Raw genomic sequence first — 15,594 nt, 5'->3', positions numbered from 1 at the left:
CTACCCAAACCGACCCAGTGGAAAACGGTGGATATTTTAAATTAAATATATGACTTGTGAAAAGTAACGCATGAAAATAAATTTATTACAGCCTAACTAAGGCCCTAATTGAAAAAGATGGAGCAAGGTACGTGGTCTCCTCTTGTTAGCCGTAACGTCTCGCATTTCTATGGAGCGTTGAACCTGTCCTCCTTTTTCAAAAATTCAGTGGCCATAAATACATCAAAGTTTGGTATACCGTTTATAAATCGTTGGAATTTTCCTTCTCCCAGCCAAGATTAGCTTTTCTTGAACCCATCCTGGACAGCGAACCATTGCAACAACCAGCCAGCACGGAAATAAGGCTAACATCCCATGATTCTAGTTGCGAAGGGCAAACGTTCCGGCCGGCGTGAATACATACGCAACGAATAAGTCTTGCACAAAACGTCGGAAATAGGTTTATTAGTTTGACTCAGTTCTAAAAAAAATGTTTTGGCATGATAAACGGCATTGTGCCAAAATATACCCAGCGAAAAATAAATACCATCATCTATTTATTAAAGATTCAATGTGCTAATCGTACTACTCTTTCCAAACTTGAAGTTGACACGTAAATGAATATTAATATATTACGCAACGATGAAGTCATTTACTCAAAAGAGAAGCAGCCACATATATATTCTGAAGATATTTTATGACAGCAAAAAACGGATACCCTCAAATTCTGTAATTTTTCTATGCAATAATAGTGGTAGAACTAAACGGTGTAGAAGCTGCCTTCTGCTACTGCCTTGTGACGTCACGGCCAATATTCAACATGGACACCCGTTTTAGCGGCCTTTGATTTTTTCCATATTTCGGACGGTCATCTCGAATCAAGTATTCACTATTAGGATTTAAACTGTGGTTTTACGACATTATGTTATTCTGAACTCTAATTTAAAAAATGTGTTTGGTGCATTTGAAACACTAGTGTACTTCCCTATTTATTGACCAATCCATTGGATATTGGATTGTGGTCAAACTGACACACCAATTTCTAGTCCAATATCCTCTTCACAATATTGGACACAATTTCTAGCCCATTTTGAAATTTAGAACAGGGTCTATTTTGCGGGAATTGCAGGGGCCCTGCCCCAGAAAATCATTCAAAGACGTAATTGGTTGGAAATGGTGAGTATTACGGCTGTGTGAACATCCGTACCCCTGGCATTAGTTACAAAATTTGTCACATTAAAATAATTTTATATAAAAAATTCTCTGAGCTCTGTTGAGGTTATTATCCTCCTCTGGGGGGTTTCGTCTCCCCCAGAGTTTAGAGAATCCCCCTTGCTATGCCACTGGCTGGAGCTGCCCCTCCTCACATAGGCGTACTGCCCCACTGGCAGCGAAAATAACTTATTTTTCTCTTGAAGGAAAACGATATTTGTATAATACGTCGAACTAAAATAAAAATCATTATTTTTTCAAGCAAATAATTGTAAAAACTAATAAATGGGTCATAATTTCCTTAAAAATTTTGGTTTCATTAAATTTTTTAGGAAATACTTTTTTTAATTTTTAAATCATTTTGATCATAGGCAGATCTAGGGGGGGGGGGCACGGGGGAACTTGCACCCCCCAAACCCTTATAAATATGCAAGATTTTTAATATGGTCCCATTATCATTGCGTCCATTTTGTATTATGTGGTATACCTAGAAGGAAATCCTTGATTCGCCCCAAAGTTTGATTTTTCAAGCAAATAATTATAAACACTAATAAATTGTTATCATAATTTCCTTAAAATTTTGGTTTAATTAACCTTTCCTGTGCAAAAATTTACAAGTTGAACGACCACAGCTAGTTTTACCCCCCCCACCCAGTTTTTATTCTGGGTATGCCCCCTCATCAGCTAGGAAGACCTCGTCATGATCAGTCAGCTCTACCAACACACCAGTCCAGTGTACCCAAGCCTCCGATGTCAAATATGGCAGCTACTAATTACCAAACAGGAAGTGTGTAATGTTTTACATATTGAGAAAAATACATCCACAAACAGGCCTGCAATTTCCAGCCATGAGTGGTCATCCTTATAAAACGCAACACACTTAAATTCGTAGGCAAGACTAGACTGCATAGCATTCAGGATATGCTAGGTATTTTATCAAGGGTTTTTTTAATGTGCAGTAAATCAGTGGTTTATTTTTTACTGTCATAACGAGAAAAATGTATGTACAGTCGAAAACGTTGATAAATGGGAGTTCAAAGGATCAGCCTTATATTCTCGCTTATAGAGGTTTCTTTCTTACCCAGGTTTTTGCATAAAATGGTTCTGAAGAGACCTTTCTAAATAACAGAGGTACAAATAAGGGAGTAGGGGGTAAGAGTGTAGGGAATCCGCATTTATTAACTTATTATGTATGCAAAAACATCTAAATTTATGCAACAATAAATTTGCAGTCTTTCACCAATTTGAACAATCACCATTTACGCAGGACTCCTTCGAGATATTTTCTTGTCCCTTGATGGGGATTCAAAACATGCATTTAAATGCACCAGAATCATTCATGCTGTGTGGTTTTCTTTCAGGTTGTGAGTTGTAATTTATTTTTATGATCGGGCATCGCTACAATAACTTCAGCAGATAGAAAAAAATTAAAATTCCAAAATGACAACAAAATATTAAAGAATCACTATCAAGTTATTTGGATGAAGGTGCAACTTTGGCAAGCGATGATGTATCACCGAAGGGAGTGAGAAAAATCACTGGTATGATTTCAAGTGCTCAACTACCAAAACCATTGCATTACTCCTCACAACAGATTGTGTATGCAAGAGGAAAACTCACCTCATTCTCTTCCTTCTCATTACCAGTTCACCATACAAAGGCATCTCAACTTTCTCAGTTTCCAACGTCTACTCCTTGAAGGAATGCACTTAATCCTTAGAGAAGAAAAAAATGGAATGATCTCAAACTGAAACAGTGAAATTTGAATAATTCTTTATCTCTTTAGGCACAAACTTTTGGGTGTACTCCATAAAGGGAGAATTTCCCGGCAGCGTCTGAAATTCTCTGCAATAAAATCATCTGGCTACTTGGAATTTGAATTGTGTTCCTTCAAATTCTGTCAGACAAACAAAGATAAGCATTGCCAATTTGTCATTACAAACCTTTGTAGTCCACGTAAGAGGCAGGGTTGGGCACGAATCACCTAATATTGATTCGAGTCACGAATCATGGAAGAAATTAGATTCGAAGCACAAATCACAATTCACGTCTGGAAATTTGATTCAAGTCTCAAATCATGAATCATGTGATTTTTTCCTTGTCTCAAATCATGAATCATGTGATGATGCGGTTCACGAATCATATTTTAAGGAAAATCATTGTGTCATTTCAGAATGACAATAACACAAAGTAATGGTCACATTATGAACATTGCTCCCATAATTGGGAACCTATACCAATTTTTTTGCCTGTTAATTAAAACTTGTGTAGATGCAGTGTGAATCAACGGGATATCATAAATTACCAGAATTTCTGTACATCAACATCCTGCAAGCCAAAATAAAGGTGTGTGGTAGGGGGTGTATTCTCATCAAGCATGCACTACATATCATGCATGAAAATGAGTTGGCAATAATGTACTAGTCTAAACCGCACTATTAAAAAAATAAATATAGCAAAGTAAGAATGTAAAAATATGCCATTAGTTGGGTTACCTTCATGTCCTTAAACCAACATGGAGCTACCTATGATATACATTGATTCACTCGTGTTGGACATATTAACCTCTATTCATATCCCTAATTGTAAGAGGAAAAAATGAATTTAGAATCATTGGTTGGCAATCAATTCATTAATTTTTTTATTATGGTCAGTCTTCGATTTTTAACATCATCACTGAAAATATGATCTTGGAATATATTTCGGAGATGAAGTCTACATTTCAATTTGCAATCTGACAATGGTGGTGCGTGGGGGTATGGAATACCCACTAGGATAAGCGGTAGGTGCGAGATTAGTTAATTGCGGAACTTTAAGATAAATGGTTCAAAATGGTGAGTTTTACAGCTTTCTGCAGATATTTTATTAATCCTTACACTACTCTATTAGTAATATAAATCTAATTAAGTAAAATGGATTATACTTTAAAATTTCTATGAGCTCTGGGGGGTGGGGGGAATAACCCCCAAACCCCCCCCCCCCCTCCCGGCGCCACTGCCCCACACATAGGGACTTACACTATTCCCTGAGTGGTGGCAGAGTTTTTTCCACAGTTGACTTATGTAATGAAATACCCTGAAGGCACCCCTAAAACCGCCATTAGCATGCCTGCAGGGCTTTCTCAATTTTCCCATTATTTCTTATGAACCCACAATGCGGTGCAGACATTTCAGAGATAAAATTCACTAATTCTTGGTTAACTTTGTGGTATTCCATTATTTCCTGGATATAGACAGTTACTTATACCACTTATTTTTTAAGTGCGCGACCCGGTGCGGGACCCGAGTAATCATCATCATCAGGCGCTAATTATTAATTAATTAGGCGTTAATTAGCGCCTGATGATGATGATTACTCATTGAAACCCGGGTCGCGCACTTAAAAAATAAGTGGTATAAGTAACTGTCTATATCCAGGAAATTTCAGAGATAATTTTCGTTTCCATCCCTCGCTTCCTATATTCCAATCCCCATCAATGGCAAATTTTTCTTTCCCAGGATTTCCCTGATTATTTCCTCGAGATGTTCAACCATCTCATCTACTTCTTCCTCCCCATGATTGCTGGGGGTATATAAACTTGAACCAAAGCAGTGTTTGTGGGTCATTGTGGAATCAATTTCTAGAGACAGAATCGCTATGCCTGTGCTCCATTCGTACCACTCACTTAGCAAGTTTCCCACTGAATACCAACTCTACCCGTCACTTTCCTCCCCACTGCTGTATTCAATCCAATAGTCCCCACTATCCTTCCACTTCACCTCACACAGACCCATTCTCCCTCACTCCAATTCCCTTTTATTATTTTCCAGCCCCTCTTCATCATCCTAGCATCCCACGTCCCCATGAATGTGGTTGCCTCCTTCTTTTCCATCTTTATGATCATCTTCTCTCCTCAGGCAGTAATTGAGTTGGAATGGTGAAAATGTTGGAGTACATAATTGGAATGCAGATGGATATAATTCTCCTCCTGCATCAACAACAGCATAAATGCATTGAATACAATTCAATTAATTCAATTAAATTATTATCGTGGGTCATTTGGCCCATGAGATAATTTACAAGAGCACAACAATTCAGTAAAAAAAATTTGACAAAGGTTCAAAGAAAAAAAAACCCAAAATCAATACTCAGTAAAAGCAAAAAATAGAGATACAAAAAATAAAAAAAAAACGAAATATAAGTCTATACAGGCATACCAATACGTACAATTGCATCCCGAATGCGGATACCCGGGTATCTAGCCGCACAACATTTTCAGACATATTAAATATATTTGAAACAGTATCACAACTAATTCAAAGAAAAATATTCAGGTGTAACAGAAAAACGAAGGACCAATAGAAATTTATCTCATGAATACAGAATATATTCTCCCCTCATCCACATCAGTACTCAATTACATCAACATGGCTCGTTACACTGGGAATTACTACGAACTATAACTAAAGAACTTAAATACTTTATTCTTAAATACATGCATTGATGGCAAATTCCTTATTTCTATCGCCAGTGAGTTCCATATTCTAGCCGCTGTTACCATGAATGATTTATTGAGTTGAGATGTTCCATGGTGGGGGATATGAATGTCAAAGCTGTGGTTTCTAGTGGGTATGAAATGAATATTTCTTTTCCCAATAAATATGTATTTTGTACAGATAAGGCGGGTTACCAGAAGAAAGTATTTTGTATGTTAGGCAGGTGAGATGATAAAGGCGACGTTGTTTGAATTTCATCCAGTTTAGGCGGGCATATGAACTACTAATTCGATCCCACTTTTTGAGGTCAAAAATAAATTGCATTGTCGAGTTCATTGTCACTTGTAATTTGTAGCTGTTTTCATCTATATTTGTAAGCAGGGAAGAGCAGTCTTCCAGGTGTGGAAGGATTAGTGTTTGTACAAGGATGGTGCATATTTTTGGGGGTATAATATACTTTGATGTATACAGCTGGTGTTTCATACCTAGGGTTTTCTCTTTAGTACTTTGTACTTGAAGCTTTCAAATAAGATGTTTATCAAATGTTACACCAAGTTTTTTTATTGCTTCCTCATATGGTATGGTGTACTTTCCAATTTGAATGCTGGGCAGAGATAAAATGTCTATTTGAGCATGCAAGTAGCTTTGCCCAATTATTATGGACTTTGTTTTACATTCATTTAATCATAGGGGGGTTTCCAGTGTCCAGGATGCCATTTGCTCAACGTCTTCATTGATCAGAGCAATTGTAGACGTTAAGTCCGGAATTGACGAGGGGCAATATATCTGGAAATCATCAGTGTAGAGATGGTATTTACAGTGTCTTATGACTTCGAGGAGAACATTTATGAATAATGAGAAAAAAGGAAGGCTAAGGACTGAGCCCTGAGCTACGCCTCTGGAATTATATATCCAGTTAGAAAGTGTGTTATTAGGTCCAACCACTGATTGGGTTCGGTTACTGAGGTAGGATCGAAACCAATTTGCTGAACTACTTGAGAAGTTATATTTCGTCAGTTTATGAAGAAACAGTTCATGATCTACCAAATAAAAAGCCTTAGAGAAATGGAATAGTACCAGGAGTGTGATGTCTTGGTTCTCCATAGCCACTCTTATATCTTCAGTAATGTTCAATAGTGCAGTTTGAGTACTGTGTCCTTTTCGGAAGCCGGATTGTAATGAATTTAATATGTGGTTATCAATATGACAAACCTATTGATTTGTTCAAATACCACACGTTCTAGAATCTTAGCAAAAGCGCGAATGATGCCTATTGGTCTATAGTCTGACGGATAGGTAGGTTCAGAGCATTTGGGGATTGGACGTATTATGGAATGTTTCCATAAAGTTGGATATTGCGCTGTTTGCAGAGAGGCATGGAAAATATTGGGAAGCGCCGGAAGTATCACTGGAAGAGCCATCTTTATTGCGGAAATGTTTATTTTGTCATGACCTTTTGCACTTTTCGTGATGTATTTGCATGCTCTCGTGACTAATAAGGAAGAAATGCGGGAGAAATAAAAATGGTTTCCAGAGATATTGTTTTTTTATGACCCTCTAGGACGTTGCTCACATTGCATTAGTGGTTAATTTCTTTTAAAGAGAAATAATTATTGAGTATATCTAGATTTATGTTGATGACATTCATATGTTTTGGCTGTATTACTCCAAGATCACAAATAGTTTTCCACATTGTTTTCGTAGCAGTCTGCATTCCAATGGTATTTTTCAAGTATTCGCTTTTGGCCTTACAAGTCATATATTTGACTCAATTTTGTAGTTCTTTGTATTCAGCATATATGACTGGGTTCTTGTGGCGTCTAAACGTAGCTCGAGCTATGTTTCTTTCATAAATTTTAAGCTTTATTTCTGTTGAAATCCAAGGTTTTGGTGGGTGAGTAACTCGAGCAGTCCTAATGGGAGCATGAATGTCGACAGTGTCTAGGAGCAGAGAATTTAATGTCTCCACTTTTTCGTCGATCGAGTCGAGTTCACCAATACGACACCAGTTTATTTTGTAAAGGTCATTCGGGAATCCTTCTTGATGGAATGACTGATGGGCATTGACTTATACAAAATTGACATACCATTGACTAATGCCTTTAATTTCCTAGTGAAGCATCCAGTGATCTCTTATAGAGTGTTATTTGAAGAGTGATTTTGATTCAAGTGCATTTGAAGTTTGTTCCAAGTGGTCCTCATGATGGGATTGGGAAGTCACTGAAAAATCTCCCACACTGCTGAGATTTGATCCCAGGTCCACTGAGTGGGAGGCCAGTATTCTACCAATAATACAAACATGACCATTTAAGATGTTATCATTGCCACAAACAGTGGCTCTGCATTTTCTAATATCACATCATTAATAGCAGCAGCAAACGAAAATGACCAACCCTTTCTTGCTGAAGGTGGCTCTTCTCTTCCATTGCCCCACAGACTATTTCAATGGGTTATCCCAAAATCTTGTGCTTTGTGGGGAAATTATAAGCAGGATGTGATCACTATCTCTTACCTCTATGTGTTATTTTCTGCAAATAATGCATGTAAAGTATGTATGTATGTAACTGCATTTTATGCATGCATATAAAAATGAAATTGATAGCATACTGATGGAAACCATGATAACATGTGTTCAAATATTTTTATTAGTGTCAGAGATAATGAATTTCTCAGAAATATTTTGAATGTAAAAGTGGTGGACATTAATTGTTCCATTTTGACTACGTAGGTTTCCGCGGTGTTCATGTTCCAATTTCTCCATGTTTCCGGTGCAACAGCGTAGGTTTGTTGGTGATGACAACAGTTTCGCTGGCACTGCTGCCAGCGTCTTCAGGTCGAAGATGATGCCGGTCCACGATTTTTGTCCTCCTTATACACCAGGAACCACAGCTACTTTTGCCCTCCCCCCCAGTTTTGATTCTGGGTACACCCATATTTGTGGGTTGTGTGCATTCCGCCGTAAAACTCACCATTTTGGACCATTTATCTTATAATTCCGCAATTTATTAATCTCGCACCTACCACTTATCCTGGTGGGTATTCTATACCCCCACACACCCCGGTATTAGTTGCACCCAAACCCCCCCCCCCCCCCTCCACAGCCTTAATTCCTAGCTGCGCCCCTGATTGTGAGGATTTTTCCGCCCGTGAGCTAGAGGGCTGAAGACTCAAGTGCAAAGGAATAATGCTTTTAGGGTAAATCGCGAGAGAGAAAAGTCATGCGTTGATTGGGAAAACAACTCGACTAAGGGATGTGAAGCTCAGGATAAAAAGGGGTGGTCATAACCCTGAGAATACAGAGCAGTTCAACTAGTTTTAGCAGCACACTTAAGGAAAAGTGAAACAGAGGAGGGGAAATTGGGAAAATAAATGCATTAGCGAAGTTGACATGAGCAGGATTTAAGGAAAGAGCTGATGAGGGAATTGTCACCTTAGCAGTGGCGTAACTATGGGGGGGATGAGGGGATAGCCCCCCCCCGAAAGCATCAGAGAAATGAAATAGTTATTTAAAAATATTCCCTAGATTTGAAATATAAGAACTGCATCTGCTTAAATTTAAATTTTTGTCATTTTTCAATAATTCTCCCACCCCAGGCCATCTCATCCTCCACCCCCAAAGTATATTCCTAGTTACGCTACTGTATCTAAGAGTAAGGAAAGAAAAGGGTGGAGTATCATCTTAAGTGTAGTGTTTTAAGGTGTGAAAACATGGACCCTTGGAAGGACGTGGAGAGATAGTGTAGGCTTTCGAGATGTGGGTCTGGAGAAGAATGGAGAAGGTGAAGTGGACGGAGAGGAAGGGGAACGATGAAGTGCTGGATATGATTGGCGAGGAGAGGCAGATTTTAGATGAGATACGGAGGAGACAGAAGGTATGAATGGAGGGAGTTCTTAGCGGGAAGGGGATGTTGGAAAAAGTGTTAGAGGGAAGAACGTAAGTGAATGTGAGGAAGGGGAAGGATGACGAAGGAAATTATAAATTTAATGAAAGGGAATTGGCCTCATTGTGACTTCAAGGGGAAAGTTCAAGCTGGAAGGAAAGAAAGGCAGGAGTAACCTGCAAAATGCAGCAAAATACTTTTCGCGAGTCGAGAAGCTGCTATTGATGACGTGATCTCATTTCATAGTGTCTGATATACAGGGCAATTTTTGAGGAAGTATTTGATGGAACTATTCCACCTGAGATTTCTGGTAAAATTACAATGGTCATACTTCCCAACATGGATAAGGGTACTGGCATGCTGCTCTGCTGCATTTCCCAATAAAAAAATGGCTTGGTTTTACACCATTAGAAATTAATTAAAAGATTTCAAAAATTAAAATTTCTTTTATTCAATCAAAAAAAAGACAGCAGATAAATTAAAACAATGTAATACTCTGGTTTTACAAAATCATGGACTAAGTACATACATGACAGTTATTCACAGTTTCAGTAAGTTGTTTGGTCTACACAACCCAAAATTATATCATTAGCTCACATTTGTGGTCCTTGTTTGAATACTATCTGGAAATAAAATGCAAGTCAAAGAGTGAAAACTCGCTGGTAAGAAACATGGTTACAAAATATTGGTCGCGCAAGTCTCAATATGACTTTTAATTTGTTGTTGCTTTCTGTATATGTCATTATAGATTTAAATAATACAACTTGAAGGACACATCAAGCTTTCTTACTTAAATGCTAACTATTAATTGACCAATGATTTTCAGCTAAATTGAACTAGCATTTTGTTTTACAAATATTTTCCTAAATATATAATTAATGTCTACTATACTGGCTTCAGCCAACAATATACAATGGTAAGGGACGCTGACTTTTGTTCAAATATTCATTCAATGACAGAATAATATTTTCCCATTCAGCAAATTGCATTATTTCATACCAACAGCAACTATCTCTGCGTCAGCGTTGAGTATCGTGTAGCGAGGGAAGATCGGGTAGACTTTGGAGTTAACATATTCACTCTGAAAGAAAAGAGAAACATTTGATGAAGCAAGGTAACTCAAAAAGGTATTCAGTGGAACATTGATTTAAGTGAGAGTTCCAGGAACCAGTATTTTACTCTCATTTACAGAGGTTTCTGACTCACCCAGTTTCCCACTTACAAAGGTTCCAGAATGTCCTCCCTCACTTATTGAGGTACAAATAAGGAGGTTGAGGGAATCTACCATTATAAATGTATTATGTATGTAATTATCTATCAAATTTAAATTATTTACAATTTTATTTAAAGAAATCAGTTGATGTCTTTTGAGACCCCATGCGGAACTGTTAATATGTATGTTTTTTTCATCTCATTTCTCTTGTTTAAAATGGATTGTTACCTTTTTGAAACGACTTTACAACAGTATGTCTCCATTTCCTGGATTCAAATAAGCTACAAATGTAAACTTCTGAAATTTCCTTCAAATTAATATCACTGTCTTTCTCTCTTAATCTCCGTGTAAGTGAGCGTTAGCAAGTGATAGGGCCATGGAGAATGTGTTCCCCTCAAGGGGACGTTAACTAAAGTGTAGACAAATCTAAAGTTTAAGTGGGACATCGGTTTCCCATCATTCCATATTGAGTCCAACAGCATGTTCTAAATTTCCCACCTGAAGTCAGCCAAAAAATTTCTCACTTTTAGAGGTCCCTAGAATTATACTTACAGAGGCATACACTTAGGGCAAAGATGATGGGACACGAAAGTGATAAGTCTCACTTATTCAGGTTTGACTGTATCTATGTTTTTTTGGGATATATTGATCACATTTTACATTTCACAGCCAATGCAGATCACATACTGGGATCCAAATGCCAACTGATGAAATTATATTATCCACAGGGCAGTGGCGGATCAAATTCATTGTTTTGCGGGAAGAACTGCACTCATTTATTCCAGACACAATTCTGCTGTCATTGTATGAGTGTATATTCAGTGATGGATTAGGGGGCTGCACCCCCGTAATTTCTTGAAGAATTGAATAAAGATGGTGTTATCTAAGGGCAAAAATGATGGGACATGAAAGGACTCCATTGTAGGATTTTAGATCACCTTATCTAAAAAAAATTTCAATAAATAATTTTAGATGACTTTAAATCCACTTTTCCACAAACATTAGACCTTAGACACATATGTATTATTGCTGAGAGCTATTGGATACCCCAAGAAGTTAAAAACAGACCCTCCCCCCAAATTAACAACCTTAATCTAGCCCTTATTGTGTAAGCATGAAATTTTCTGCTATTTCAGGAAGTCATATACACTGGAAAAAATTCCTGTTCAGTGATGATCATAGAACATCAGAAGGTTACCAAGGACAAGTTCGTCTGCCTCTCCAAAAATGTCACTCATAGTCAGAATAAAGTGAAAAGTATGTGAAATTTGACTAGATGAAGCTTTTGGTAAAATTGAGTTGTTACTTCCCTCTATAGGCATGAAAGGCCATAAAAACTCATGAAATGCAGAGTCCCTTCAACAGAAAGGACCGTTACTAGCTCCACACATCATGGAAGAGACTCATTTGAGCCAATCAACGTGCAGCATCTTGACCACCATCCGTATACACATGTAAACAAGTCAAGAATGATACATCACCCCTTTTGAACTGAGGATGCCTACAAGATACTCAGTGAAGCTGTTATGTAAAAGCCAATAGACATGGTTGGATACCCAGAAAATGCAGAGACACATTCATTTATGAAATTTCAGTTGGATTCATTCACTCCAGATCAATGGGTTTCTAAATGCCCATGTTTCTGTGGCTAAGACATCTACTTTAAAAAGGATACAAAAAATCATTTTGTCAACGTGAAAATTCAGTTTTTCCCATCACTGTTGTTGTTGTTTTCAAAGAGTGTTGCTTGGTGCCTCTTGTTTGTAGCAAAACTTCCAGTAGGGGCTCAAGGCAAAACTGGCGTCACAGCCTACATTGCTAGGTACTCTCCAATTTTATCTCCTCTGCCTCTTTGGAGAATCTATCCCAGTATCTTGGGTGGTCTTAAGGAGAGATCAGAAAACCAAGCATATTTCATTCATTTATTCTCTACTTTACGCCTCACCCTGGTGGAAAACACAACCTCCCAGCAATAATGCATCTACTAATAGATGAGCGGATTTTACATGATCTCCAATGATCTTTGCCATGTATTTGTGCATACTATGTTCATCTGGAATATTGTACATATGCCTTTTTTTATAAGATGGTGGTGCCATTGTGGGTGGTATGGTGGGAGATTGTGCTCACTCTGTCTTGCATTATGACCATCAATCGTGAAGGAAGTGTCTCGTGTTACCGCAAGTCTTTAAAACCATTTCATTCAATCAGTGATTGTTGTTACACATGAGACATCAATTTTTTAATATTGTTTGTTGAACTAGTGAAATTAAAACTTGAATTGGAGAGCCACCTTACTGATAACTATCTTTTTAATTTTTCCAGGATGTATTTGGGGGGGAGGGTTGCCCCCCCTGATTTCTCCCACTGCCTCTGGGTGGCCTTCTGGTTGAGTAGCCAACTAACCTACAGTCAACAAGGTGCTCAATGCTGATTGGCTGTGCAGCCAGAACGTCATCCTCAAATCAATACATGCATGAAAGTAAGCTCAGGCCAAATTCAACTAGCTGGTATTAGATTTTATCTGAAGATGAGGCCTTTATTGGCAAATAAACCTCATGATCAACATACAGTAACATGAAAAACATGGATATCATGGGCGTACCCAGTGGGGGGCAGCAGCTTTCAACCCCCCTTTCCCCCGCAAAGTAAAAATCACTTAAATCTTTCAGGAAATTCCATACTGGATTGAAAAGAAACTTTTCTAGATATTTTATTTAAAACCACAAAAAATTATATAAGCATAAGACATGTAGCTAAAATAATTTTTCTCGGGCAAATAATTTTTAAAATAGTAATGATGCAGTGTTATAATTTTCTCAAAATGTTGGTTTTATTCTCCTTTTCCATTCTTGAATGTTACAAACCGTGGCTTGCCCCCCCTTTACCCTAGTTTTGATCCTGGATAAGCCCTTGATGGATATGCCTGCACAAAATCAATACAATAGCTTCAATTGGCATGGTAACTTTGAGTTTGGATCAACTTCAAGGAGTGGTAAACAGTTTTAAACAATACGGTTTCTGGAATAAATCAATCTTGCCATTTGAATGACGGTGAAATTAAAATTAATTCTCCATGGGAAAAATTCCCCTCTACCATGAATCAAACCTTTGGCTATCTGGGTCACTCCTCAGATCTCTATGCCATCCAGTATCTTGTGTTCCCTTGGAGATATCCTAAGGTTCATAATGCTACATGTTAGACCCTTCATCTAGGATGCCTATGCAAGAGGGTTTCAAAGAATCCACAACAAATGAATGTCCCTCCATGCTAGTACTCGACTCTAATTGTGATCTGCTCCAATCCTGCTGGGAATCTCATTTATTAACGGCCATTGGAAAAAATTCCCCTGGACTGCTCCACTGTCCTTTGACTTTCAGCACAACATCTAGAACCTCAGCACAGCTGTTTGTGTGGACTTTCGTGTCACTTATGTCTACATATGCAATAAGTACTCACCTTCAATCCGGCTCCGCAGCAGGTACGGACGGCATTTTAGCGGCGTCTGGGAGGGGCGAGACTCGACCTGCCGCGTCTTCGGCCTCGGTATCTGGAGGGCTGGCTGTTGGTCCGCGGTGCATTGGTGTTGCTTGGGGAGCGCTCCCGGATGACCTCGCGGATAATGGTCGTGGGCTGTGCTGCCGACGGCGGGAGGCGCAAGATTTCGTTCGGGGCAAGCAAACGAGCAGCGGTGTCCCACCCGTGGGTGGCGGCGATCGTCAGGATGCGTGCCCTGTTGTATACCAAGGAGCGGACGGGGCCCGGGAGCGCGTCCCAATCCGCAGCAATCCCAAGCAATAAGGAGACTTCGTGCCCATCTCGTTTTGTCAGCTTGGTACTTCAGGCATTGTTCCTCAGGAGGTATAGTAGCTCGAGACACTCTTGTTCTGGAGGCAGCTCTATTGTGTTTGGTGGGCGTTCAGGTCTGAGGTCCCGAAAGCGGCGGTCCTCTGGCACAGCTTGGGAAGCAGGGGTGCAGGGTCGTGGTGGCTGCGTAGTTGGGAAGGAGACCAGCGGCGGAGTGGGCTCCGACATCAGCCCCAGTTGTGTCAGAGGAATGCCGCGACTGGTGCTGGGGCCAGGGTCCAGGGGCTGCGGCTGCTCCACCGGCTGCGGGTGTGGGACGCTGACCGTCCCCGGGGCCCTGGACTCAGTGATGGCCTTAAGGAGGATAGGGAGCCAGGAGGGAGGTTCTGCCGTCGTAGGCGGCTGGACACGCGTATTGAGTAGGCTGGATGGCTCGGAGGTCCTGTGAGATCCCGTAGGGGATGTGTTGGGGGTCGAAGTCGGAGAAGGCGATCCTTGTCGCGGTGAGCGGGAGCGGCTCCGCCCCCTGCTGCGGCCCCCCGGCGAAGCGGGGGTGTTCGCAGAACCTCTTTTGCGAGTTCTCGGACCCATGGTGTTTTCGATCGTTTTAGCAGCTAGTGCTGAAGGCGCGAGCGTGTGGTATAGTGGGAACACAGGTCACTATGGTGAGGAGAGAGAGACTGGGCGATGGCGAATTCACCGCTCTTATAAGTGTATGCGATCCCGTGGCAATTAGCCGGCCGCAAATTCGGTCTATGCGAATGCTTGTGGGTGCTCAAGCAGGACGAGGTAAGAGAGGGGGGGGGCATTCCATGGTCAAATGGATCCTGGGAGCAGACTAAACACGACGCGAGTGTGCATATTTGGTGAGTAACTAGCAGGTAATGTAGCGGTGTAGCTGCCACCTACGCTGCCTCCGCTCAGGATCCTAGTCCGTCAATGCATTCAGTGCCATTTAGCAGCATTCATTTGAACTTCATGCCCCTTCACATCATAATACATCTTCTCTAATGCACACCCTGGCTC

At 39.8% G+C, this 15,594-nt stretch overlaps 1 protein-coding gene across 1 annotated transcript; it reads right to left on the bottom strand.

Annotated features, from left to right (window-relative positions):
• Positions 1–10,031: 10,031 nt before the first annotated feature.
• LOC124165757 (leucine-rich repeat extensin-like protein 5) lies at positions 10,032–15,193 on the bottom strand. Its single transcript, XM_046543245.1, has 2 exons — positions 14,221–15,193; positions 10,032–10,628 (listed from the first exon to the last, which is right to left on the bottom strand). The coding sequence occupies exon 1, from the start codon at positions 15,157–15,159 to the stop codon at positions 14,602–14,604; it is 558 nt and encodes a 185-aa protein (XP_046399201.1). The 5' UTR covers positions 15,160–15,193; the 3' UTR covers positions 10,032–10,628; positions 14,221–14,601.
• Positions 15,194–15,594: the final 401 nt, after the last annotated feature.

Source organism: Ischnura elegans, chromosome 9 (assembly GCF_921293095.1).
Source record: "Ischnura elegans chromosome 9, ioIscEleg1.1, whole genome shotgun sequence".
NCBI lineage: Eukaryota > Metazoa > Arthropoda > Insecta > Odonata > Coenagrionidae > Ischnura > Ischnura elegans.
The sequence above is the reverse complement of the archived record's forward strand: the minus strand, read 5'-3'. Positions and strand labels throughout refer to the sequence as shown.

What these genes read in the sequence shown, in the direction of transcription:
- LOC124165757 (XM_046543245.1), bottom strand. Translation starts at nt 15,159, where the DNA reads ATGGGTCCGAGAACTCGCAAAAGAGGTTCTGCGAACACCCCCGCTTCG.